At 47.5% G+C, this 24,873-nt stretch overlaps 1 protein-coding gene across 2 annotated transcripts in view; it reads left to right on the forward strand.

Moving 5' to 3' along the window:
* Positions 1 to 24,873, forward strand: part of LOC126539919 (ubiquitin carboxyl-terminal hydrolase 11-like) — a 205,799-nt gene that overhangs the window by 70,715 nt on the left and 110,211 nt on the right. For both annotated transcript variants that reach the window (XM_050186737.3, XM_055075713.2), the window contains exons 7-10: positions 4,580 to 4,753; positions 13,811 to 13,904; positions 14,335 to 14,513; positions 17,466 to 17,723. In XM_050186737.3, the coding sequence (XP_050042694.1) occupies positions 4,580 to 4,753; positions 13,811 to 13,904; positions 14,335 to 14,513; positions 17,466 to 17,723 (705 nt within the window). The remainder of the gene's footprint in view (positions 1 to 4,579; positions 4,754 to 13,810; positions 13,905 to 14,334; positions 14,514 to 17,465; positions 17,724 to 24,873) is intronic.

The raw sequence follows: 24,873 nt of genomic DNA on the forward strand, positions 1-24,873 counted from the left end.
TTGTGGATACTTTCCAGACTTTGCACCGCGGAAGGCCTGTTGCGACTTCTTGGTGGCCTCAAGTTTTTCCTGCTGACCTCGCCAGTAGCGAATGCTTGTTTCTCCGACATTGAAATATCTGCTTGCAGCACGGTTCCCATGCTTGAGTACATACTGCACAGCTTTCAGTTTGAATGCAGCCGTATAGCTCCCGTACTTCCCCATTGCGGAACACGCGACCACACGAACTGCACGGCGCTTGCAATATGGCGAGATGTAGGGTTTTTTCTTTTCTTTGCCTGTGTGCATTGATGGCGATGGCACTGTCGCTTGTGTCAAGTCACCCGGCCTCCGAGAGTCGCCCAGCTTTCCAAGCTGCCTCAGCGAAGGTAGCAAAAAACTTACATCTGCACGACGGTTTGGAGGGGGGTGGGTGGGGGTGTTATCGATAGTTGATGGAAGAACTATTTTTCGCCCGTTGATGTGTTTTTTTTACTCTTTTTTGGTTTCTACATCTGCGTTAGGTCGTCGTGCTCGCTCGATTTGCGGCGGTTCGGGGAGGGGGGTAACGGTAGTTAACGGTGGTTAATGGAAGAACTGGTTTTCGCAATGTTGTATGTGCTGTGGGTCCTCAGCAGCTGCGACGGTAGCAACACTAATGAGGACTAGTAATCCAGGAAATACGTTAATAAGCTTGGGCTGTGGAATGTGCATGCATGTTTTTTTTTCACCCGAGATTAAGGGTGTGGGAATGCGTGACTCTCACGCGTCCCCTGATATCTTGTTTTTCCGCATAGCTCCTGTCTTCTGCAGTGCGGTTTCACTGCGTGGCCTGGCGCCCGCGGCGGTCGGAGTGGTTGAGGCGCAGTGCGAGAGATGGCGCGAGTGTTGCGCTGCTAACGTCGCCTCTGGCGGGGTTACTTGGGCGCGAGAAAGGAAGGCTCTTTTTTCTCTTGGGCTCCGTGCCAGCGAGCACGGCGGACGTCCCGCGCGTGCGCCGATCCATGCTTCTGCGAGACAGTCTCGCGTGGCCGCCTTCGAACGCGCCACCGTTCGCGTGACCGTACACGCGAACGACCAGGCGTTGGGATCCAGCATGGGGCGAACATATTTGCTCGTTATCCGGTTGCGGTGAGTCGGACTTCTAGATATGTCGCGCGCCCATCGGCATGTTTTGTGGATAGCAACTCGGCTGTCAGGCATTCATCTATGAAAGGTGCAATAAATGCCCTTGTGATTGTTTACACTACTGTGTTGTTCCTTTGTCCCAAGAGCACGGTGTGAGAATCCCACAAGGGGGAGGAGGGCGTGGGCTTGCAATTGTGTAAATGCAGTACTGATCACAGTGCCAAGTTCGGGGTGCGCCTATTATGCATGGAAATAAGAAATTCTGATTTTCCGCGACCAAACTGAGGGTGCGTCTATTATGCGAGTGCGCCTATTATGTGAGTCAATATGGTATGGTACACTATCGTCAGGACCTGCGACCATGCACATTGCCCGAGTACTCTGGACCTGCGGCTAGGCATTTTGCACTTCGGTGCATTGGACTCGGTGATCGAGTACATAGTGCGCGGACTCCTCCTATCTGTGGCTAAGCATTTTGCATATCAGCCCCTCGGATTCGGCGATTGAGCACATTGTGCGCGGACTCCTCCTATCTGTGGCTAAGCATTTCGCATATCAGCCCCTCGGATTCGGCGATCGAGCACATCGTGTGTGGACTCCTCCTATCTGTGGTTAAGCATTTGCTGTATTTGCTTGCGTGTATTTGCTTGCAGTTTCAACAATTTCAACCACAGTTAATTTCCCCGATGCCTTCGTTCGCTTTGTTGTCTGTAGGCTTTATGTGGTCATGGTTAACAAATCGAGCCCTTCGGTTCCCCCTCTCTTAGAATCAAGGTTGTAGGATAAAACCGAACAAATTTTCTAAAGACACGGTTGTATCTACTAAGAAAAATGTGTAACAAAGATTATGTATGGGATATACAGAATGTATTGCTATCTAATAGGCACTATCTTAGAAAAAAAATTAAAGTGCAAGCACTACAGTTTGGCATGCCGGGCTGCGGCTGCTGATGTTCTGGGCTGGCTTGCGTCGTCGTCACTCTCAGAGTTGTATTCCGACAAAAAGACAGCATCCTCAGACTCGCTGCTGCTCGATCCATCGATAAAATCAGCTGCAGATGCAGCAGAATCACGAGATCTGCTATCTTTTGAAGCATGCGTGCCGTTCTCGTAGGTGGCCATTCTTGCTTTCTACTTTGACGATCGTGAAACTTTTGAGTACGTTGAAAAGCCCACGCCTCGTGAGGAAAAAGCGAACTGCTTAGAAAACAATAATTTCATTCTCCCCCTTCGCGTCCTATGGCGCAGAGTGTCTGTGAGCGGTGCAGAAGGTCTCGAAACCAGTGTTTCAATCCATTGATAGTGGGCAGCCAGTTTTGCTTTCTACTTTGACGATCGCGAGAACTTCGGAGCTCATTCAAAAATCACCGCCTGGGGGTAAAAAGCGAACTGCTTAGAAAACAAAAATGTAGCTTTCCTCCTTCGCATCCGATAGTGCAGTGTGTCCGTGAGCGGCGCGGAAGGTCTCGAAAGCGCGTTTCCAGCCATCGTTAGCGCGCCAACGATGCCTAATAGACACTGTATGGCAAGAGTTAATATGACAGACGAAACCCAACCTGTGATTTTCTCTTACTCAGTGGTGGTACAAACGCACCATTTGTGCCATTTTGCTGCAATTTGACTTGCCTGCTCCTCTGCCCACTCAGTGCCATTTGCGCCAACTGCGCAAAAGTTACGTATTTTTGCGTTTTCATGGCAAGACAATGTTTTCCATAGGGCTATGCAACTACAGTCAACGACCGATTCTCCGGAAATGCCGATAATCCGGACACCTTTGCGGCACCACCATGATAGCCCATAGAGTCAATTTATAAAAACGTCTGAAAGTTTGGATGCAAGAACCCTTCGCCGTCTGGTTCTCTGGACTTTTTGCTATGACCACAGTCTGAAACGGCATTGATCGAAGCCACCACCACCGCCACATTGATTATCTCGCTGCCTCGAACAGGCGCTCTTGCATCGAGATTTGCTGGCAGCCATAACCACCACAGTGGCAACGCTAGGACTAGCTACTTCGGCTTTCGCTACTGAGCTTCTTGCTGTTCGGTGCTGTGTTTTTCGTTAAAACTATTCGCCGCTGAAGAAAACGAGTAACAGCACTGGACAGCGGGACGTGAATGAGACAGACGAAGTGCTGACTTCTGACAAACTGCCTCACAACGAAAGCGAGTGTAGGGGATGGTACGAACGTTGTTCGCGATCGCCATCACCATCTTTGCGACATTCATAGATGCATAGTCTCTTGTCGAGCTTCTAGCATTGTTTTTTGGGTGTAATACACATTTTGTCTAGTGCGGTAAAGCGTATCAAAGCACATCTGTCATTTGAAATGCACATAAGACATTTGCCACCACTTGTTGTCTTGTGCCTCATGGCACAAATTGTTCTAGCTCATTTGTAATTTTACATCTGTCTTGTTCTTATTAGGCGACAGAATTTGATTTAATTGTTTACAAGATTAAGTTCCTTGCCTACCCAAATAACAATGCTTGTAGCATACCGTGCATGGTATACCGTCCATGGGAAGGCAAGCTGAATTGGCCACTATTGGCTTTGTGTCGCTTCACTCTTGAGCAGCACTTACTGATGGCACAGTAATTACAAGCTTCGTCAAATGGCTGCAGATTACTGCTGTACTACTCCGAGTGTACTACACCAATTTTACTTTTTACTTTTGCTGTACTGCACCAATTTTCCTGCTCCGAAACTGCTCCAAAATGCAGGTGTGGCTGCTCCTTAACTGCTCCAGAACATTTTTCCTGCTCTAAAGATTGCTCCAAATCCTAAACTGGCTGGACCACCACTGCTTACTCTATTGGTGATTTGCCTTTTGGGGAAGTATATGAATACAGTCGCTGACAAATTTTCTGGACCTCACGGGGACTGAAAGATAGTCAGAAATATTCGTTCAGTAAAAAAAATGAAATTTATTAAGCTTAGAGTGGCTTTAAAAAAATCTCTAATAATGCCTGGCTCGTACTATGCTTGGAGGTGATCAGATTGGAGTTGTACAAGAGTGACGTCATCTCTGTATACAGTTGCCAAGAGCACCACCGTGTTTGTGAGATCACCATGAAGAGCAAAGAAACTAGCCATGTTTCTTCGCACCACTTGGCTCTCAGGAAGACGCAAAAGGCAGTGCCGAGCACAGAAATGGGAAGCCACATGAACACACACAAACATGCGACAACTTGCGCCGAGCACTGCATGGACAGGCTGCCCCAGCTAGTGTGGAAGTGGACTTTGTCACTACGAACGCTGCGCGACGTCGGCCCAATTCGGTGATCGTGCACGCAGCGCCTGGATGCCGCAATTCGTAAAGTAGTGCCACATTGGCTTGGAGTGCCTTTGTCAGTACAAGGTTCATCAGGGTCGACGGGATCGATCGAAATGGTAATGTGACGCAGACAGAAATTTGAGCATGTATGAAAGTCGTTAAAGAAAGCACTCGTTATTATCTGCCTCTGTGCAGGAGGGCATCTTAGTGAATGGCCGCTGCTCACCCCCACTGGCCAAGCGTCCCCGCTTGGATGAAGGACCGAAAAGTGACGAGCAGGAGCGGCGTGCCCAGGAGGCTTGGGATGAGTACACAGCCCGCAACCAGTCCGTGGTTGTCGACACCTTCCAGGGCCAGTTCCGGAGCACGGTGAGTGCACTGATTCATAAAGGCCAAGGTGCTTTCCCCCCTCACAAGTATAGCCTGTATCCTCTGGGCACCAAAGCGGTAGTATGTTCTGGGTGCCACAAATAGGTGCTTAAAGTGGAGTACTGTCAACTACTTTAGAAGTTGTAGGAACTGCTAACAGGAACTTATTAATGCGTAACGAAAAGACAAGACATGAGAAATAACAGGACAGGGAGCTTTAGAGCGCCTTGTCCTCTAATTGCTTATCTTTTCGTTGTGCTTTAAAAAGTTCTTAAGCTGGACATCAACCGAATAGCCTGTTTCTTCATCTTGCTGTAGAAACTCTACCAGACGCTGTGGGCGTACATATAGTGTGTGGCTACGTCTGGAGGCGAGCTCTGGAGCTGGCCACACACACACAGTTGTTTTGTAGTACTCCCTGTACTACGAAACGTAGTATTGCCTGTACAGGCACAGGTAATCACAGCTGCATTAGGTTTGTACGAATAAGGCTGTAACAATATTTATTGCTGCAAGCAACAAGTAACACTTGCAGAGGGAAGGTCCACTCTGTAAAAAAAATCATAAATAGGTTTGCCTTGTTGCGCGTGATAGAGAGCGAGGTCATTACAGGTTGCGGCAGTTATACTTAAGGTTGACGTCAGGTCGTTGGTCAGTTCCAAGGTCGGGGCTCCAGAGAGAGAGTGTCTCCTCCGGGGAATATGTCTTTATCTTGGCAAGGGTAACGACCTCTTCACGTGTTGGATACATTTTCCTTTCCCGCATGTCTGGGAAAAGGGGTGTGCGTATCGCAAGAACTACGGGGAAACCGTGAGAGGGCGTAGTGCATCTTATTTGTGCCTGCCCATCAGCTCTCAAAGCGTCCTTAACGTTCACTTGTGCCGACGGGAGTATGTGTGAGGAATTGGTGCATGTGCTCCCCACAATGCGTATGGCTTACACAGTAAAATCTCGTTACTGTGAACACCACATTAAAAAAATTTTCAGAAATCCTCTGCTGACTGCTTATAGCTTAGTGCAAAAATATTTCAGTGCTATGAACTGCAGATTACTACCAAATGTTTCACAATAACGACCATTATTCAGTTTTCGTGTCATGTTAGCAACACCTCAATACTACAGTCAAATGTCTATATGACGGGCCACGTGCGACCGCCAAAAATCATTTGTTTTTCTAAAAGGGTGGTACAGTGAAAGCGCCCAAATTAACCAGTCCACCCGCAAAGCAGGCACTGACTCGGAGAAAACTACTGACAAAAAGGAAGCTCGTGTCACCTCCAAAGTGCAATGTTTCTTTGTTTGTTTTTCACATTCCTTGCCGTGGACACCTGAACTGTCTCACTCTAGGCAGACACCTGAGCTATTCCAAAGCGCAAGTGTGTATAAACGACACCTTCGGGAAAGTGGAAAGAGCGACTGTGTGGCGTCCCTGTGAGTACAGAGGTTACATTTCTGGGCACGTGTGGCTAGTACGGCCACAGAAACAGGCGTGCGCAGAAAGAAGGGCGAATGAAGGAAAAGACATGGCTAGGCAACACTTGCCTGGGCGGAGCATGCACTGGCAAAACCCGATGTGTCGGCGCCTCCGGAATAGAAAAAAAAAAAAAAGGAAGTGTTTCTTCTTTATTGGGCATCGTCTCAGGTTTTGCAAACCTGTGCACCACAGCATCAGCTCTTTGCGCCTTGTCGTCTGCTAGCCTACTGTTTCCGCTGCTGTGAAGGATACACGGAAATCCAAGAATCCCCAGATTTCAGAATATTAGTTTGTAGTGCTGAGGCGTTCTTAACATGACATGAGAACTGTTTCACTGTATGAAAAGAAAAGATTGGCTGAGACACAGTCAACATATTCCCTAATCTGTCGACTGTGTCTCGGCCAATCATAATGGTGGATTTATTCGCGGAATCCCTCCCATGACATTGCACCGTTCAGCCGGACTCTGATTCCAGTGCTGCGCAGTTGCCCCCGCATATGGTGCAATCACGTGGCAATCTGGGAACCTCATGTCGACGTCATTCCTACGGAAGATGTAGGACTGGTAGAAAGCTCGTAGGAAGCTCGGGGAATATGAAAAAAATACCATGTGACGGGGCGATTGCGCACTGTTATTGTGCTGCTCTAAAGCGTGCAATGGATGAACAGGGTCGGCTGCAGCAAGACTGGCCCACGACAGGGCGTTATGCCTGGTGTAGGTATCTGGGCATGCGGCTCTTGTCGCATGACGGCGCAAGTGCGTGCTGCTGGCCGAGCGTTGCTGAAGCGATAAAGCGCTTAAGGCCACGAAAAAGAAAAGATGAAAGCAGAATTTTGATTCTGCTTGAAAGAAGGAAAGGGCGAAGTGCGGGCGAATGATGGAAGGCGATGACGGCTGCTACAATTCTGCCTTTGTACACAAATCACTTTGTAGTAGTTTTCGAATTGAATGATGATGCTACAACTTTAAACCTTATGGCTCGAATAACAGCGGATGAATCAGACGGGGACAAAACTAACTAATGATAAAGAAAAACCTTGGCTATATTCAAGGAAGATTACGCATGTCTTCTTTAGATGATGACTCTTTTTGCACTGGCCCCGTCTGCTCTCCTTCTCACATTTACTGTCTACCAGACATTCTATTTTGATCTCACACCCCGCACATGCGCATTGCTTCGTGGTTGCAGTATTGGCTGTCCATGTCTGGCTTCGCACTTGTGCACCGTGACCAGCACGTCAGTCCCTGAGAGAATGCGCTTGCAGGCTGTTCCAGTTTACTGGATGTAGATCATACCTTATGTACCGTATAATGCGGAATATAGGTCGAGGCGGAATATAGGTCGACCCCCTTACATTGAAGCAAAGAAGTCAACATAAAAATTATAAGGCACAAAACTTCGTTTTATTCAGTGGTGCCGCCAGACTCGTCACCTGATCATTCGTTTGAGCTGTCTGAACTCTCGTCCGAAGACGACTGCTTATCACTGGCTGCGTCCTACAACATGTCATCCTCGGTGCTGTCCAAGGAGTTGCTAATGCAACACTTCTTGAATGCCCGTACCACCATATCGTCGGGCAGCGAGTGCCAAGCCTGCAACACCCATGTGGCCACAGTGGAGAGAGGTGGCCTGTGCAGCCGGCCGGTTGGGGTCGTTGGGTTGTCACCGGCCATCCACTGATTATATTGTTCACGGACACGGTCTTTAAAGGGCTTGTTGAGCACGACGTCCAGTGGCTGAAGTGTTGACGTCATGCCTCCCGGAATGACGGCGAGTTCCGTCCTCCCGTCGCGGAGAGCCTGCTTCACACCTGCGGTCAAGTGCCCGCGAAAGGCATCCAAGACGAGCATGCTCGGACGCCGCAGGAGTGCGCCAGGTGACCGATTCCAGACGGTCTTAATCCAATTGAGCATGAGGGCCTTGTCCACATAGCCCTTTTCATTCACGCGAACGACAACATCCCGTGAGAAAGCCTCTTTCGGCAGCGTCTTCCTCTTGAAGATTATGTATGGAGGCAGCTTACTGCTGTCTGCAGTACATGCGAGCATCACCGTGAAGCGCGAATGCTTGTTTCCCGTAGAAAGACGCTTGACTTCTTTTGCGCCGCGTTCACACACTGTGGTAGGCGACGGCATGTCGAACCACACCGGCGTTTCATCAGCATTGCCGATCTGTCCCAACATGTAGCCATGCTGCTGCCGGAGATGGATAACATAGCTCTGGAATTCGACTAGCTTGTCTTCGTATGCCTCTGGCAGCTTCTGACAGATTGATGTGCGCTGTCGGAGTGCGAATCCCTTGCGTCGCATGAAGCGACGAACCCAGTAAATGGAGCCCTTGAATTGTTCCTTGGGCAGTCCGGATTCTCGGGCGATCTCAATAGCTTTGATGCGGATGAGTTCCGCTGTCACTGGCAAAGATCTGGCATGATGCTCGCGGACGAAATCCGCTACCTTGTCTTCGAGCTCCGGGTGCACCGCGCGGCGCCCGCGAAAGGACGTCTTTTGCACGTTGCAGGCAGACAGCTTGACTTTCTGCGTTCGCCAGTACCGGACGCTTTTTTCCGACACGCCAAATTGCCGCTAGGCAGACATGTTCCCATGCATTTCAGCACATTCGATAACTTTCTTTTTAAATGCCGCGGTGAACTGACGTCGAGCACTCGTACTCATTTTGCCGGTTCTCGGGAAATTAGCAACGCCAGGAACGATCGCTGCACAAAAAGGGAAGATGGCGTCGGTAAACGTTGGGCTGCGACGGTCACCAAGGGGGCGGTAATGATGTGGATGCCGAAAGGTCTGCGCTCCTACATGTTGCCAGACGACTATTCATGTTGTGCCAAGGGCAGGTATATAAGTTGAGGGGTGACCTTTTAGTAATATCTTTTGGAAAAAACCTCGACCTATATTCCCCACTATACGGTACCTCGTTTGAACCAATCCCAGCGAACTGCAATATATCCAGTGCTCCTCAGGCACCCGTATCCCTGCGTGTTCTCCACAGCAGCGCTATTTGGCTGTGACCAATGTTGAGCAGCAGATATGGCTTACTCCAATGAGGAAAGAGCGGATATGGTTTTTGCTCTAGGTGCGTCAAGTGGACATAGAAGGCGTGCAGTTGAGCTAGTTCAATGCTGGCATCCAGGTATGTGTCCAAGCTCAATGACGATTGCGCGTGCATATGAAACGCTGTGACAGACTGGGACTTCTACGGAGAAACGACATAAATCTTCAATCCTGGGCGAGGACGTGGAGACAGATATTCTGCCAAAGTATTCTTCAGACCCACGTGCAAGTGTTCGTAGTCGGGGTGCTGAAGCTGCAGTGTTAGTCTTCAGTGTGGAGAGTACTTAAGAAGAGGCAACTTCATCCGTACCACGTGCAGCTGCAGCAGATGTTGGAGCCCTGCAATTTCGAAACTCGAAAGGACTTTGGAAACTGGATTATAATCAAGACGGAAGAGGACCCAGGCTTTGTCAACAAAATACTGTGGACTGATCAAGCTACCTTCTCACGTGATGCCCAAGTGAACATCCACAATGCTCATTATTGGAGCGACGAAAACCCTCACTGGGTTTTGAAGACAGATCACCAATGGCATTGGTTTGTTAATGTGGCTGTGGAATTTACGGGGGCACTATCATTGGCTCCCTGTTTTTTGATAACATTCTTACAGGCGAAAGATACATTAACGACATCCTTGATGGGGCTCTTGAGGATTTTCTTTGCCAAGTTTGATTGGCTAGGATCAAGGATATTTGATATCAGCATGATGGTGCTCCCGTGCATGGCAGCAGCAAAGCTTGCAAATGGCTGCATGAAGTATTCCCGCAGCAGTGGATTGGACGGCATGGGCCCATTGCTTGGCCGGCACGGTCGCCAGGTTTAACTCCCCTAGATTTCTTTCTCTGGGGCCACGTCAAGGATCAAGCATACCGGACACCAACTGCAACATCAGAGAACCTATAAGAAAAAATAAGACAAGTCTGCAACTCTAGCCCTGATAGCATGATCAAGAACGCCTCGGAAAATGTTCCTGTGAGATGCCAAATGTGCATTGCAGCAGATGGAGACCTCTTCGAACATGCATTATAATCAAAGGGCGCTTTTTGGATTGAAGGTCACTGGAATATCATTCAAGCCCTAGCCACCTCCCCACCGAACCCCATTACACTCCGTAGGCAGGCTGCCAGCTCTTGCCCATTTCAAGCATAAAAAAATAAAGCTATGGTCTTGTTCTGTTTCGTCTCCTTGGACGCTTTATCGCGTCCAAGGAGACGCGAAATGCGAAAACACCTGTGTACTTAGATTTAGGTGCACGTTAAAGAACCCTAGGTGGTCAAAATTTCCGTAGTCCTCCACTACGGCGGGCCTCATAATGAGAAAGTGGTTTTGGCACTAAAACCCCATAATTTAATTATTTTTGGATTGTGCAGCATATAAGAAATTTTCTCTGAAAGTTGCACGCATCAAAGAGCAGTATTTTAGTCGTAATGCCCTTTTTGTATCACGTTGGCGAGCTGCATTTTTACTGATAAATGGGCAAAAAGGGGCCTTTTTTCGTGATGTGCACTTGCCGTCCTAAGTTTATGATCACAGCCATCTTGGTCTTGTTTGAAAAAGCCACTCTTCTCGTTTAGTTTTCGCGCCACCACTACCTGTGTCTTCAAAGGCTATGAAGAAAAAGGCCACGAAAAAGTTGTCCCGATGTGCAATTCCATTTGCTAACTCAGACACGTGACCGTAAGCAGGCCATGCCATTGGCAGATTTTTGCCATCATCTTCCTAGGCCTTTCGGGCGTGTGAAACTCGGCTAATATGAACTAATCTGTGCAGCATACAGCTGCTGTGTCGTGGCTTGCCTGCCTCGACTTTCCCGTAAACTGACAGACACCACTGACCTAAAATTTGCATTGGGCTGGAGCTTTTATAGTCTTCAGTCTTGTGGTGTTGCAAATAGCATGTTCGGGCCTAATCCAGGCCCGACTGAGGCCCAGGCCTGACCTGAGCCCGAAGCTCCTAGGCTCGAGCACAGCCCAAGCCCGAGTCAACAATTGGTTACCCAGGCCCACGCAGTGCTCTAGTTAAGATATTGTCGCATAGTAGTGACGGTGAAGAAGGCAGCAAAACTGTGAATGACGAAACTCGCATTTTATTGGGTGGATTTGTGCCCTCAAAAACAGGCTACACTCAAAGAACAACGATACCGGTGAACACAGTTGGCGATCAGCGAAAACTTGCTCAGTTTGGTCAAGCATGTCAGCTTTTATACATCAGTCATCGAAGGTTCCAGAGTAATCGCTGGTGCCTGCCTGACTTCCAGAAAGTTTCACAACACTCGCGTCGTGCATGAAATCAGATTACACCAGGTTCGGTGACAAGAGAGAGTGGATAGAACCATTGATAACCTTCGAGAAATTTCCGATACAGGCAGGCATGTCCTGCGGTGTGCGATAGCATTTGTTAGGCGGTGAAAAGCGTTCACTTGAAAAAGATAAAGAAGTACACTTGTCAATGCTGCCCTCTCAGAAAGCATCGTTCCGATACTACAAACATAACAGGAGAACGAGAAACAAAAAGGACATTTATTAAACAGAAGTAACAAAACAACAAAGAAGCAAAGTTCAAAGTAACACAATCCAAAAAATATATGCAGATCCCCATGCACTGTGGGAATCGATGTAAGCGAAGCTTTTCGTGCTGTGCTTTGATTGACGATAATTAGCGGTGATGTTTACGGTTAAGCTTAATTTGTTCAACATTTAGTCTAACACCAGAATGGTGTTAGACTAAAATTACCTTGCATTACCTAACATTACCTTGCAGACACCAGTGCTATTTGTCTACGTAGTACACAGAACACGCAGGGAGAGGTGTTTGCTTGAGGCGTTGTGTGCGATATTTCATAACCTCTGAGAGGTTATGAAATATGATATAATTATGAGGCACGCTGTAGTGGCGGACTCCGGATTAATTTTGACACCGTGATGCTCTTTAACATATCCCAAAATCTAAATGCTTGTGCAATTTCTTTTCGTCCCCGTCGAAATGCGGCTGCTGCAGTTGGGATCAAATCTACTACTTCTAGCAATGCCATAGCCGCAGTATGGCATCGCAATGCCATACTGTGCTGGGCACAGAAGTGTTGATTTGGCGGTCGATTGCTTCCGTAGTGTCGCCTGGACCCTGCAGTGCGCTTTAATTAATGCGGCTCTGCTTCTGCATGCCCTGTGTAGTTTGTCCACTTGACATATATCATGGTGCTTATTTTTCATAAATAGCACCAATGTATTGTTCCGTACCTTGAACTTAAGCTTATCCAGTTTCTACACTACCGCCATCGAATAGTAGTAGGGTTTGCTTGCCTTCTCACGTCACCCCCCCCCTCCCTCCCTTGTAAGGCAGCTGCCTCTTCTCCTCCCTGCTCCCTGCAGTTCTACCTATGTCCCCTCTGGACTCGCACATTAGTAGAAAGGGAAGCGCTGCAGCTTGTGCAATGCTTCCGAGGGGAGTAATGGATAATTACAGCTGTCGAGAGGCTAATGTGGCAACGGCCAGGGAGATCCAGAGGGCATTGTGCACATTCGACGCGAAGAGGTGAAAACGAGTCTCTAGTGCTGCCTTTCCTCACTGAATCGCCCCTGTCATGTATACACATGCTCTGGACCACCCCCTCCCCTCTCCCACGCGGTTTGCTTGACAGCAGTAGCCACAGCAGCAGCAGCAGCAGCAGCAGCGGGAAAGTCGAAAAATTAAGTCCAAAGTTGAGCTATGCAAATTCCAAAACTTTGTTAGCGCTGGTAGAATGGCTTAAGCCTTACAACACGTGCTATTCCAGGTCATGAGTGGCGCTGCTGTGATAGCAAAATGCTTTGGTACAACCTCATAGTCGAGTGCACTAATGCACCGGATGATCTTGTAGGGCCCGAAATAGTGACGTATTAGTTTCTCACTGAGTCCTCGTCAGCGTATCGTGGAACAAACCAAAACACGGTCGCCGGGCTGGTATTCCACGTAGCATCATTCCATTCGCGTCACTCATACATGAAATCAGATGACACAAGGTTCGGTGACAACAGAGAGTGGATAGAACCATCGATAACATTAGAGAAACTTCCGATGCAGGCAGGTGCGTCCTGCACTGTGCAATAACATTTGTTAGGCGGTGAAAAGTGGTCGCCCGAAAAAGAAGTACACGTGCCAATATGGAACATGTGGGGAAGTGGCATCAACAGTTGTGGAGACCAAGTTAGAACCAAGGGTGAGGCGCCGATAAGTAGTTCAGTGTGGCATGTTAGTGCAGAATTGTTCGCATTGTGCTCATGCTGCGCAGTGGATGCTTCATGAAGGCCCTCTGTTGTTGTGAAGGGAAGAGCCACACGTGTGTATCGTTACTTTCACTATTCACTTCAGTGTTCCTTCACTAAAAACAGTGAAGCCCCAGTTGGTGTTTGGAAAGTAAAAATGCTGGTGGGACATGTTGGCACACTTGTGCAGCTTACCAACACCTTATGTTGTGCCAGGTGTTGTTTTCCGAGGCGTTTGTGAGAACAGCTGTGTTCTCTGTTCTGCTGTGTTGCAGGTGGTGTGCTCCGAGTGTGGCCACGTGTCGGTGACCTACGAGCCGTTTATGTACCTTCCCCTTCCTCTGCCTCATGCTATGGAGAGGCAGATCGGTAAGGACCTCCCTTTGCAACTTTTGGGGAATTCATTGCACATATGTTTAGAGTGACTGCATTGGCACCTACACATTGGGTGTGGGGTATGCTGGGTGTGTAGTTTGCTTGTTGGCTAGTTTGGAACTCCACAAGCGACTGGCATAGAGGCTTAATCTTCCTATATCAAAGCATAGACCAGAGAAAGCTTGAGAGGTTGACAGAAGAGGGATGTTTGTCTAGTAGCGTAAAAATATTGCTTACCTTGAGCACTTGTGAAGGCATCATGCTGTGGAAAGCTGTAAGGTACAATAGTAACTATGGTCATTAATAAGCGCAGGAGCCTGTTAGTCGAAGCACACAGTTTGGCTGTTATTAGGAGCAGTGGCAAGATTTAGTACCTTGTATGCGCCTAGGTAGTTGAAAGTGACCTGCAGACTTGTGCATGCAGAGGTGACATACGTGCCCCTGGGTGGGGGTGATCCGGTACCCCACCGGGTGCGGGTGCCCAAGCACGAGAAGGTGCGCTGCGTGGTGGAGGTCCTGACGTCCCAGCTGGAGGAGCCGCCCCCGCATGGCATGGCCCTTGCTGAGCTGGCACACAACGGCCAGATGGTGCAGCGCATCCTGGTGGGTCGCCCACACCATGTAGTTGCTCACAAGCACCATCAGGTAGCTGTGCTGAATACATTCAGCCAGCTTAGAAACATTTGGGGAGCAAAATGCCCTTGTAGTAGTAGTTGCAGCAGTAGTATGGGCCCGGTCCTGCTACTGTGTCATTTGTTAGCACATTCAGTACTGCAGCCATAATGTGTGGTTTATAAAATTGAATGCAGTAGAACCTCGTTCATTCGTTTTGGAAATAGCCGCGAGAAAAAGCTTACTAACTGGGAAAAGGTATGATCCGAACTAACTAAAAAAATTCGACAGACTCAGCTATTGTTGACATCAACGTAAGATGAGTCATGCAAATTGTTGCGGCACGAGGCGCCGACGTGGGTCGAGATGTTGGTGCTCCGGAGGCCCGAGATGCGTGTTGTTGTTTTCCTGTTGCGTGGCGTTTTAAGAGGGCGATGGGAAACTGAAACAAAATCGTGCTGGTGGGCGATGCTGGTTGCTGCCGAAGCGAAACGTGATGTCGACGTCGCGTTGCCTGCAACAGGGAATGGCGCTGCATTTGGATTATTGCCTACTAAAGGCGGGCAGTACGGCATACCAATGGTACTATGCACCACACACTGTAAGACAGATAGGTGAAGATGCTTATCGCAATAGGTTTGACGGCAGTAGCTGTGAATGCGGATTGCGACCACCCGGGCGGAGATTTGTTGGTACCGGAATAAGAAACTGCGCGCAATTGTTTTCACGAAAGATGGGCAGCTATATACTGTGCTTGATTGCACGCGCCTCGCACCTTTTCTTTTACACGTGCCACCCAGTCTGCAGCAGGGAATGGTGGCATGTTTAGGTTATTGCCTATTAAAAGCGTGTGCTATGGTTCTGATGACACCACGCACTGTGAAACAGATAGGCAAAGATGCCATCGTAATAGGATTGGCGGGGATAGCTGTGAATGCCGTGTGCGACAAAACTGTGTGCACACCGGCGTTTTCATGTGAGACGGCCGGGTGAATATTACAGTGAAGCTGTCGTGGCAGGCAGGTGTACACTGTTCTTGATAATGCATGCCTCGTGCTTTTTCTTGTTTACACGGTATCTAGCGGCCAGGAAACGTGCCATACGATCACAGTTTGGTGACGTACTAAACGTTGGTGCTAATAAATTGTTTTCCAAGAACGTATGAACCGATAAAGAAAAAAATTAGCATAGCTCTATTGGATCATTTTTCGTGTTTTTAATTGCAAACGTTGGAGCCAGGAAAACGTATGTAACGGGAACGTATCAACAAGGTTCTACTGTACTTTGGATGTCATCATGCAGTGCTGGGTAACAACATGCCAAAGGTAACGTCCGGTATACATTCCATGTTGCATCTTCTCGCTACCTTGGGATGAAGATGGAAAAGTTATTTTATTTGTTATTGCCACTCATGCCGAGTCTAGTGCTTGTTGCAGGGAATGATATCTCTGGTGCCACCTGGTGGCAGTTGCAAGCACTAGGTGTGGCCTTTGTTGTGACTTTGTTCTGCCACATTCATCCTGTGTGCCATCGCATGCCACGCTTATTGACATACGGTATGACGGCTAATATGCTTCGTCGTAAAAGTATCATGCAGGCTTCTTGTGGGATTTCGTTCATAAATGCTTATCATAACTAGCCACTAAATGTCCTTAGAAATCACTGAAATGGAAACCTTGACTGAATGAAGTTATCATCTGAAAGCATGGCCTCCATTCTACAACAGTAAGATGTGCCTATGTGGCTTTCTGCTGAACCTTATTTAGTAGCTTTGTCATTCTGGCATGTTCATGTTTTGGCACCTTAATTTAAGACAAGTTCATTACGGGAGCAAGTTAGTGAAGTTTCATGTTGGAAAAGCTATGCCAGAAGAAAGATGTTGGCACAAGTAGAACAGTCGCATGAGACAAGTTCTTTTGCTTTGTGCCTCTCGTGCTCTTACCCACGCTCTTTTTCAGGATAGTTTTTCTAACTGAAAACAGATTAGGACAGATACCTTCTTATCGGAATGCATCACTCATGAAATTAAGAAAATTGTTCTCAGCACCGGTTATTGATCTCCAGGGCCCGTACTCTAGCTTCGCTCTATGCACCGCACCGACTGGTGAACTGTATAGCAGCGATGCAAGTGAGTTATTTGAGTGTAGAATAAAAAAAAATGACTGACGACGCTGTGTTCGCCTCCTTATATCCTGTGTCATGCACTGGTGCTAATTTCTTATGCACCATGTACTGTCTAGCCCAAGTTAACACTTTATTGCAAGTGTAGAGGTGTAGCCAGGTCCCAGTGTCTGAGACATAGGTCAGCAGAATTAGCTGATACTCGCCCATACTCGCTTACACTCGTGTGCAATCACACTCATTGGCACTCACTCGCGTTCATAGTCGCTCCCATTAATACTGCAGGGTTTTAATTCATACCTGTGTATCGGCTACAGCCACAAAGCTGAGGAGATAAGCACTGCGCAAATGTATACACTCACCCTCCGGGTCAACTATAAGAGCGGCCTGCATGCCGTATGCCGGTGGCATGCTGAAGGCAAACAAAGCGTGGGCTGTTCTAGCTGTTCTATTAGTGATTAAGTGTTCGATTTTTATATTTCAACATTGGGCTCGGCGAACGCTTTGGCATAATGGGTAGCGGCAGGGCCACACCATCTACAAAGCTCATCAACACCTGCTCACGCTCATACATTCACTCTCACTCACAGTCACCTGCCTACTCTTGTTCACTCATGCTCGGCGGCAGCCACTTGCATTCCTACTTATGTTGAACCAAAATCACTCTCACTGACAATAGTTTGTGCTCACGTTAAGCGGCACTCACTCCCATTCAACATGCGCTGTTCGTCGCTCACTGATGCTCCACCTCGTGCCTGTGAAGCGAGTGTGGAGTGAGTGTGCCGACGTATGATCCGAGAAATGTGCTGTGCCGCCACCCAGGACGAGGACATGGCTGTGCGGTGTATTGGGGAAGGTGACCGAGAAGTCTTTGCCTTTGCGCTTGGACCGTGGGACGAGGAGGAAAAGGAGGGGAAGGAAGAGAAGGAGGGTGCCAAGAAAGAGGAGGAAGATTGCCTTCCACCGGTCGCTTCTGCGAGGGCGTGGCACTCCTGCGCTATCTGCCTCGAGGACATGGCCGATGATCACCTGCACATGCACCCCTCCTGCAGATGCCTCCTGTGCCGCAACTGCCTCGAGGTAGGTGGCTCGTTGCAATGGGGCCAGGCAAGGCAGGGACGGGCACAGTGCCTACTGCTACTGTTGAGAAAAGAAACAGCAGGATGTAAAGGTGTAAGCAAGAGAAGGGTCTCATTTGCATTAATGTAAAGTGATTTTTTAATATAGTCTACCTAAAGACATGCTCGTGCTGCCATTGCAGCTGCACCAAACATTATAACACCAAGATGTTGTTTCAACGTACCAAACCTGACTGGCATGTGTCTGAACAATGAAGTAAAGAAAATATGAAAACCTGTGCTACATTCCTTTAAGTGCACTTCCCTACTGACCCATGAAACATAGTGCTGCAACCTGCTGTAATTCAAACATATGGGAAAGGTTGGCAGTAACCTTATCTGCAACGTGCTGTTTCTTTTGTACTTTTTTCAAGTTTTGTGGGGATGCATGTGTCGGTGTCTGGTGTCGTAATTGTAATAATTTATCTTATTTGTACACATGCCGTGCAATTTATTCATGGCCGCGTCATGTTTGTGAAAGTGACGAGCGAACATGGCAGGCATGGTGACAGTAAAGAGCTTGGAACAAAACTGTGTGCACTTTCCTTACATGTCTCCAAGCTCGCACCGACAAAAGTGGCGAATGTTGCCAGACAGCAGGCACAGTGCCAGTTTTGGCACGAGCCCATGAAAATATCTTCGGCAATGTGGCCACAACAGAGATGATTCTTTTCCCTTTTAACAATTATAAAAGAACCACTCCAGACCTCATGGGATAGTGCATACGAAAAGATATGCATTTGTTCCTTATCCTTCCGCTTCTATTGGGCTGAACGATAGTTACTAAGCATCTTTTGGCAGTCATGATATAGTCCACATCCTTTACAATATATCCATATACAACATACTTTTGTGTACGATAGGCCATTTCCCTTACTTAGTTTGGTCTGCCCATATTATTCCTGCACCAAATTCTACGTTTGATTGACCTGACCATAACAAACTGTCTGCTACAGTAGTAAAAATTTGGGACAAATTTTGTCTAGACAAGGCATATATGTACAACATACTTTTTGCTGTGGCGATGCATGCAACTGGCAGTGCACTGCATGAAACTTTTTCCAGTCACTTGTAGACAGTGCAAAATCAACTTTCCTTAAAGGAACCCTGAAATGATTTTGACAATTTTGTACAAACGTACCGAGTCGGTAGAGTAGGTCCTTCTCATCATTAATTGGCGCATCTAAGTGCTCCGCATAAAGCATGTAATTTATTATAAGGTTTTAAAAATGTACATCGCTGCCGATTGCAGCACATCGCTCGGCTTAATTTTAAGCTGCCCCTACCCATTTGATGTCACTTGCCCCAATGACGTTAGTAGGTCGAGCTATACGATTGGCTGACCCGGGTGTGTCATCGACAATTTTTTCAACTTGTCTATGCTAAAGTACCTTCATCAGCTTGAGTTTATGCCTCCAGCCATCCGTCGAAACGCCCAGCTCGCCTGGGGTTCCCGGGATACCAGACACGTTCGGTGCTGTGACAGAATGCTCGCAACGCATGCTGCTTCGATAGCTCTTGCTTGGGGTCGACTGCCAAGCAGCTGGTGGAGAGTTTGGAGAGGCTTTGCGCGCTTACTCTTAGAGAAGTGGAAGTGGACGACACGACGGGCCATCATGATGCAGAGCCAGGGAAGGCGGAGCTTAGCTCCGATCAGTTGGCGAACGAGTTGAGGAGAAAATGCATGACTATGGAGGAGGGTAACTTTTAATCATTCATAGCTCTCTTGATATGAGACGCATCACACCATTTTTGATGGGAATGATTAACTTTAGCTGTACCCTACGCATCTACAAAATTTGTCCGAACCGTTTCAGGGGCCCTTTAAGGCAGGGCTTCTTGAGCATGTTGGTCCCACGGAAACCTGCCAAGCTCTGCGAAGTGCCAAGGAACCCCCTCCTCCCTCCATAGCAGAGAGGTTAGGTGTAGCGTGCAACACATTTGGGGCTAGTGGTGGTGTTGAGCAGGCTACTTTGACTGCGACGTGGGACCCACATGGTCCAAACTGGGTGCAGTTGTTACGAGCCCAGACAAGATAGCATCGCAGCCAAGGCATGCCAAGAAAGAATGACAGTTTCCAGGTCTTATCACACTTATAACATTTAATCACAAAAGGTCTTAGAATTAGTGCCGACTGTACTTTGAGTACAGTAAAACATAGTTAATTTGGATTTTACAGGACTGAAAAGATGGCCGAATTAACCAAATGCCAAATTATCGAGGATATCAAGAAAACAATAAACAATGCTTACTACATCAGCGCGGTTTCATTTGTCGAATGAGTCAGAAAATCCCGTTTTTATTTTGCGCTGGAGCAGTGCGGAAACTGCAATTCTCGTCACCTCATGACTGATTAGCGCTTCAATCGGTGAAGGCCTCGCGACTTCCTTTGCGGTTGCGTCTTTGTCTGAGACACGCTTTTCAATACCGCGCGCACGTCTTATTTTTTTGCCAGTGAGCTCATCGCCAACAAATCATCCGTCCATCACAATGTAGACAGTGCTCTTCATTTGCGCTGAGTCAAAGCGAAACTACTGTTTGCCACAACCGTGGCTGTGATCTCAAATGTAATCCTGGACCAACGTGATCCTGGACGGCGATCTTGCGGTTCTGAAGGCAGGTGGAGGTTGCACGCGCCAAGTCAAAATGAAACTTCCCTTTGTTTTGCAACAAATGCGAACAAAACTGAGCTCGCTATCGACGAAATCAAGGGATGGCGACTACGCGCTTTTGAAGGCGTGAGACTGACGCTCGCACCGAGTCAAAATGAAACAGCTGTTTGCAACAACCGCTGTGCACAAAACCACGGTGGTTATCGACGCAATCATGAATGGTGACTACGCTGTTACAAAGGCATGCGGCCAGCTTCAAACGCAGTTATATGTGCGACGATAAACCCAAGGATAAAGGCTTAAGGGCACAATTAGGCATGAAGCGTTCCGGTGTTGCCGTCAATCTCGTATCGTGTGATTTCCACTGATGACTGTGGCAATGCGGACTCTGCCGCTTCGTTTCGGTTAGATGCTAGCGCCGTTGTTGCTCTTTTGTGATGCGCATTTGGGGTGCTCCACGCTTTCCAAGCTACTGTACTAGAACCAGCTGGGTTGTGCTTCTCTGCGCATTCATTTTTAATCCTCCGGCATATACGTCAGTGCGCACGCTAGTGGCACCTGTTTGCAAATGGCAGAAATGCACATGGTTTGCTGTCTTTGCCACTTGGCGAGCACGGAACCAGGAAAAATTTATCAGTGGCTCGCAGAACTCTGAGTAGGGGCCTGCCGAAGCCCTGGCTTTTGCGGGACCCACTGTGACAACCCATGCTTTGAGGAATGAACACACTAGCGGCAAGCTTCCCACAGCAATGTTCCACACGATGCCTCGCTGACAGATTTTGGGATATGCAGAAAAGTGGTTCACTGCTGCGAACTGCTGTCGGCTCGGTGCCGAGCAGGTACCGAGGGAACCACTTGGCCCACCCCACTTTGCTTCACAGCTGTAGTGTACGACGCTTCGTAAACCTGCGCCGGCGATGCCAAAATTATCTAGATTGTTTTAGAAAACATTATTTCTCATCCCATAAATTCAAATTCAAAAAAAAATTAAGATTGGCTGGTTTCGGGGTGTCCATGCTACAAAGCACATGATGCGGTCAAGCCGTCTTAAATTTATTGAAGCAAGGGCCCAGAGTTGAACATGCCTCGTATCGCAGCTTTTGTTCGGGCTAGAAATTTCGCAGCGGTCGTCATTTGTCAAAAAGGGTAAAATTAAGACATCAGTTAATTCTGTTCATTCTTTTGTGTGGAAAAAGAATTGGGCCCATGCTCACATCAGTGGCAGCGATCGTCGGGCCAGCCAGCCGGCAGAGTGGGGAGCTGGCTGCAGTGGCAGTACAGTGAAAGCTGGTTAATTCACAACTCATTAATTTGAAATTTTGAATAATTCGAGGTAGCAGCTGCGCTCCGTCCAACAATATATTGAAAGCAGTATGTAGAGCATCCCACTAATTCACACTGAAATCTGCACCGCCACCGATAATTCAAACTCTGCACCATCTTGGATGGGGACACGCTCTTGTGCTAGTGTGCTTCCACTCATGTGCTAGTGAGCGGGAGCATGTTGGCGACGCTGGTGTCGCTGCGCATTGCTCTTTCCGTCTTGTGGCCCTTTGTTTATTAGGCCTTACTCGAGAGAGACACGTTTGCACCTGGCGAGGCATGGCCAACGCCTCTGTTGCAGGTCGGTTCTCTCCCTCTCTCAAGACTTTCAAGATATAAATGCGGACACGGCACTGCGTGCTTCTTTATCTTTCTTTTTCTTACTTTTTTCATGTTGCATCTTGAAGGCTATGCTCTTTCTCTATGAGGTGTTCTGCGGAGAAGCGGCACTAGGTAATGTCTAAAACATGGCGGCCGGGATGTGTATCAGCGTTCACAGTACCAAAAAGCATAGCCTTTGAGATTCGTGGCTGTTACTCAAAGGAGACCATTGCTCATGATGATGGTGATTTAATGGCATCCTCTTTGAAACAGGACAGTGAAAAATAGCCACCTAGCCTGCTTGATTTATTCAGGTATGCTGTACATGCTGTTTTTTAATCTGGCATTTTTGTATAAGTCTCCTTAATATTTCTTTTTCCCTTCAGAATCTGCCTTGAACCATTAGCTATGACTGTAAAAAATTCGGTCGTATCAATTACTTCCCTGCTTTTTTTCCACCAATGCTCTAAACGTCTCTTGCTTATCACAACTGTTGACCGGTTGACTCTTCTGTCCACTTTAAACGCAAGTGTTTCTGGAAGGTGTACGTCACTTACAGTTCTCACTGGGTGACCTTCTCATTTTTCCATTCCATTAGGATGTGCTGATTGGACTCCGAATTTTTGCTGCATCATACACATGTCTCATCTGTTTCTGAATATTTGCTTCGGTGTGTTTCTGTCCTTAGGCAACCGGCTCGAGCCTCAAATAGCAAGGCACTGCCCTTTGTGTTATCCTACAAATTTTCCCTTCCAATTCCTTTCTTAGCGCTGGCACCATTACTCCTTTCCAGATTCCAAGCACCACCTCATACTTATTGCGGGCCTACAGTGCTGTGTGTTTCATTATTGCAGTATTCCGATCCCATTTTATTTTCACATTTTCTTGATGGGTGTTTGAGTAAGTCTTTCCTTCAATTTACGTATACGCCAATGTATTAATATTGCTTGACTTTGGGTATGACTTGTTGTTTGATTGACACCCGTAATTACTTGTCTCTTCATTAAAGATCATAATTCTCAATTTCTCTATGGTAAACTTGAGGCCTAGATTTGTCACCTGCGTTGCCACAAATATTTTCAAGTACCCATAAAGCTCTTTTATTGTCCGCTAGTAGGCACTATGTCGTCCGCATACATCAGTCCGGGGAGCTTCTGTTGCACCATTTGTCCGTTACGCATGTAGGATCAATCAAACCCTAATTCGCTGTTTTCCAGTCGTGTGTCTATGCCCTTAACATAAAGCGTGAACAACAATGGAGACAGAGAACATCCTTGCTTCAGTCCTTTGTGAATTCCCTTTACTTCATTACCTTCGTGGCCTTCCCATACAACTTGCCCTCAGTTGTCTCTATACAGGGTGTCTCACGTAACTTGAGCCAAACATTAAAAATATTCAAATGCCACGTAGCTGTACACAGAACCAAGGTAGTGTTGTTTGCTGTCGCTTGGAGATGCTCAGATTATCTTCTTAATTCTGCCTAATTAGATAATTAGTTTAATTATTCAAATGAAATATTATATTTATACGAAAAGTGTCAATGAGAAAATTGTAGGGCTACATGAAAAACTCCTGATACAGCTTTCTGTTGCTCAATACGTGCTACATAAAAGTGTTTTCCCAAGTATGAAAGAAACCCGCAAATACACGCAAAATTGCAGCGCAACTGGCTGCTCGAGGCACTTTGCGTGTATTTGCTTGCAGTTTCAACAATTTCAACCACAGTTAATTTCCCCAACGCCTTTGTTGGCTTCGTTGTCTGTTGGCTTTATGTCAGAGTTCGCGCAGCTCCTTGAAATCCTTGAATATCCTTGATCTTGACAGTATAAGTTCAAGGGCCCTTGAAACTACTTGAATACCCTTGAGCTCCTTGTAATCCTTTAAAATCCCATGGATTTGTTCCGCTAGAGAAAATTAATGACGTACCTCCGCGAGCCACGCTGATTTTAAAGGCCCTTTCACTTACGAATGCCCATGAAAACAAGCTGTGCTGACCAAAGGGCAACATCAGGAAGTTTCGGTTTTAAATCCTGCAGCTCCTATGTCGTCTGGCAACTAATATACATTAGAAATCGAATCCAATCCAATGCAAGGCATATCGCTCGGTCGGTTGGCGTATAGTGCCTAGAGTATACTCTAGTGTGCCGTCCACCGAGTGTCTCCAACGCGGGACGGTGGCACGGGTGCCTGCTGCCGCTGGCCACCAGACGGCAATGCCTGTCGGCACCATGCTAAACTGTGCGGCGTTTGACTTGCATTTGTTTGCAATGCGTTGATTGCCACTCGTCGATTGCAATGCGTAGTTCATTTCGCGCCTTGCTGCTGCTTTCGTTACAGTCTTTTCTTCTTGTGAGTGGGTGTTTTGCATCTATGTTTGCGCTCGTCTGTCTAAAGTAAATAGGTCACGAAAGCGCGATTTCTCAGACAGAGACGCGAAAAGAAACAGCTCGTCTCATTACCCAGCGCATCCGCAGACCCCGAACGTATCGGGGATTGGGAGAAGAACATAAAAAAAGGCAGAACATCGGGCAAAAATGGGATGAACTGCGAAACTATGAAAGAGACCATGAAAGCCTTGACAGTCTCTTCGTGCGCCTTTTGAAGCATGACCCGGCTTTCTCGATGTTTTTTTTTTTTTTAATGCGAGGGTAAATGCCTCAGGGCATACAGGGGTGTGGGATGGGGGTGAATAAGGATGATTAAATGAATGAAAAAAGATTTGCTGATCTAATGAAGTCCAAGAGGGATTGATAATGCAGTCCCTGTGTCCAAGCAGTGTAATTGCTCGGATTATGCGGTGAGAGTCCCGCTGCTGCGAGGTGCCGGAGCCTCGTCGGTTTCAGTGCAGGGCAAACC

Source organism: Dermacentor andersoni, chromosome 2 (genome assembly GCF_023375885.2).
Source record: "Dermacentor andersoni chromosome 2, qqDerAnde1_hic_scaffold, whole genome shotgun sequence".
In the NCBI taxonomy this organism is placed as follows: domain Eukaryota; kingdom Metazoa; phylum Arthropoda; class Arachnida; order Ixodida; family Ixodidae; genus Dermacentor; species Dermacentor andersoni.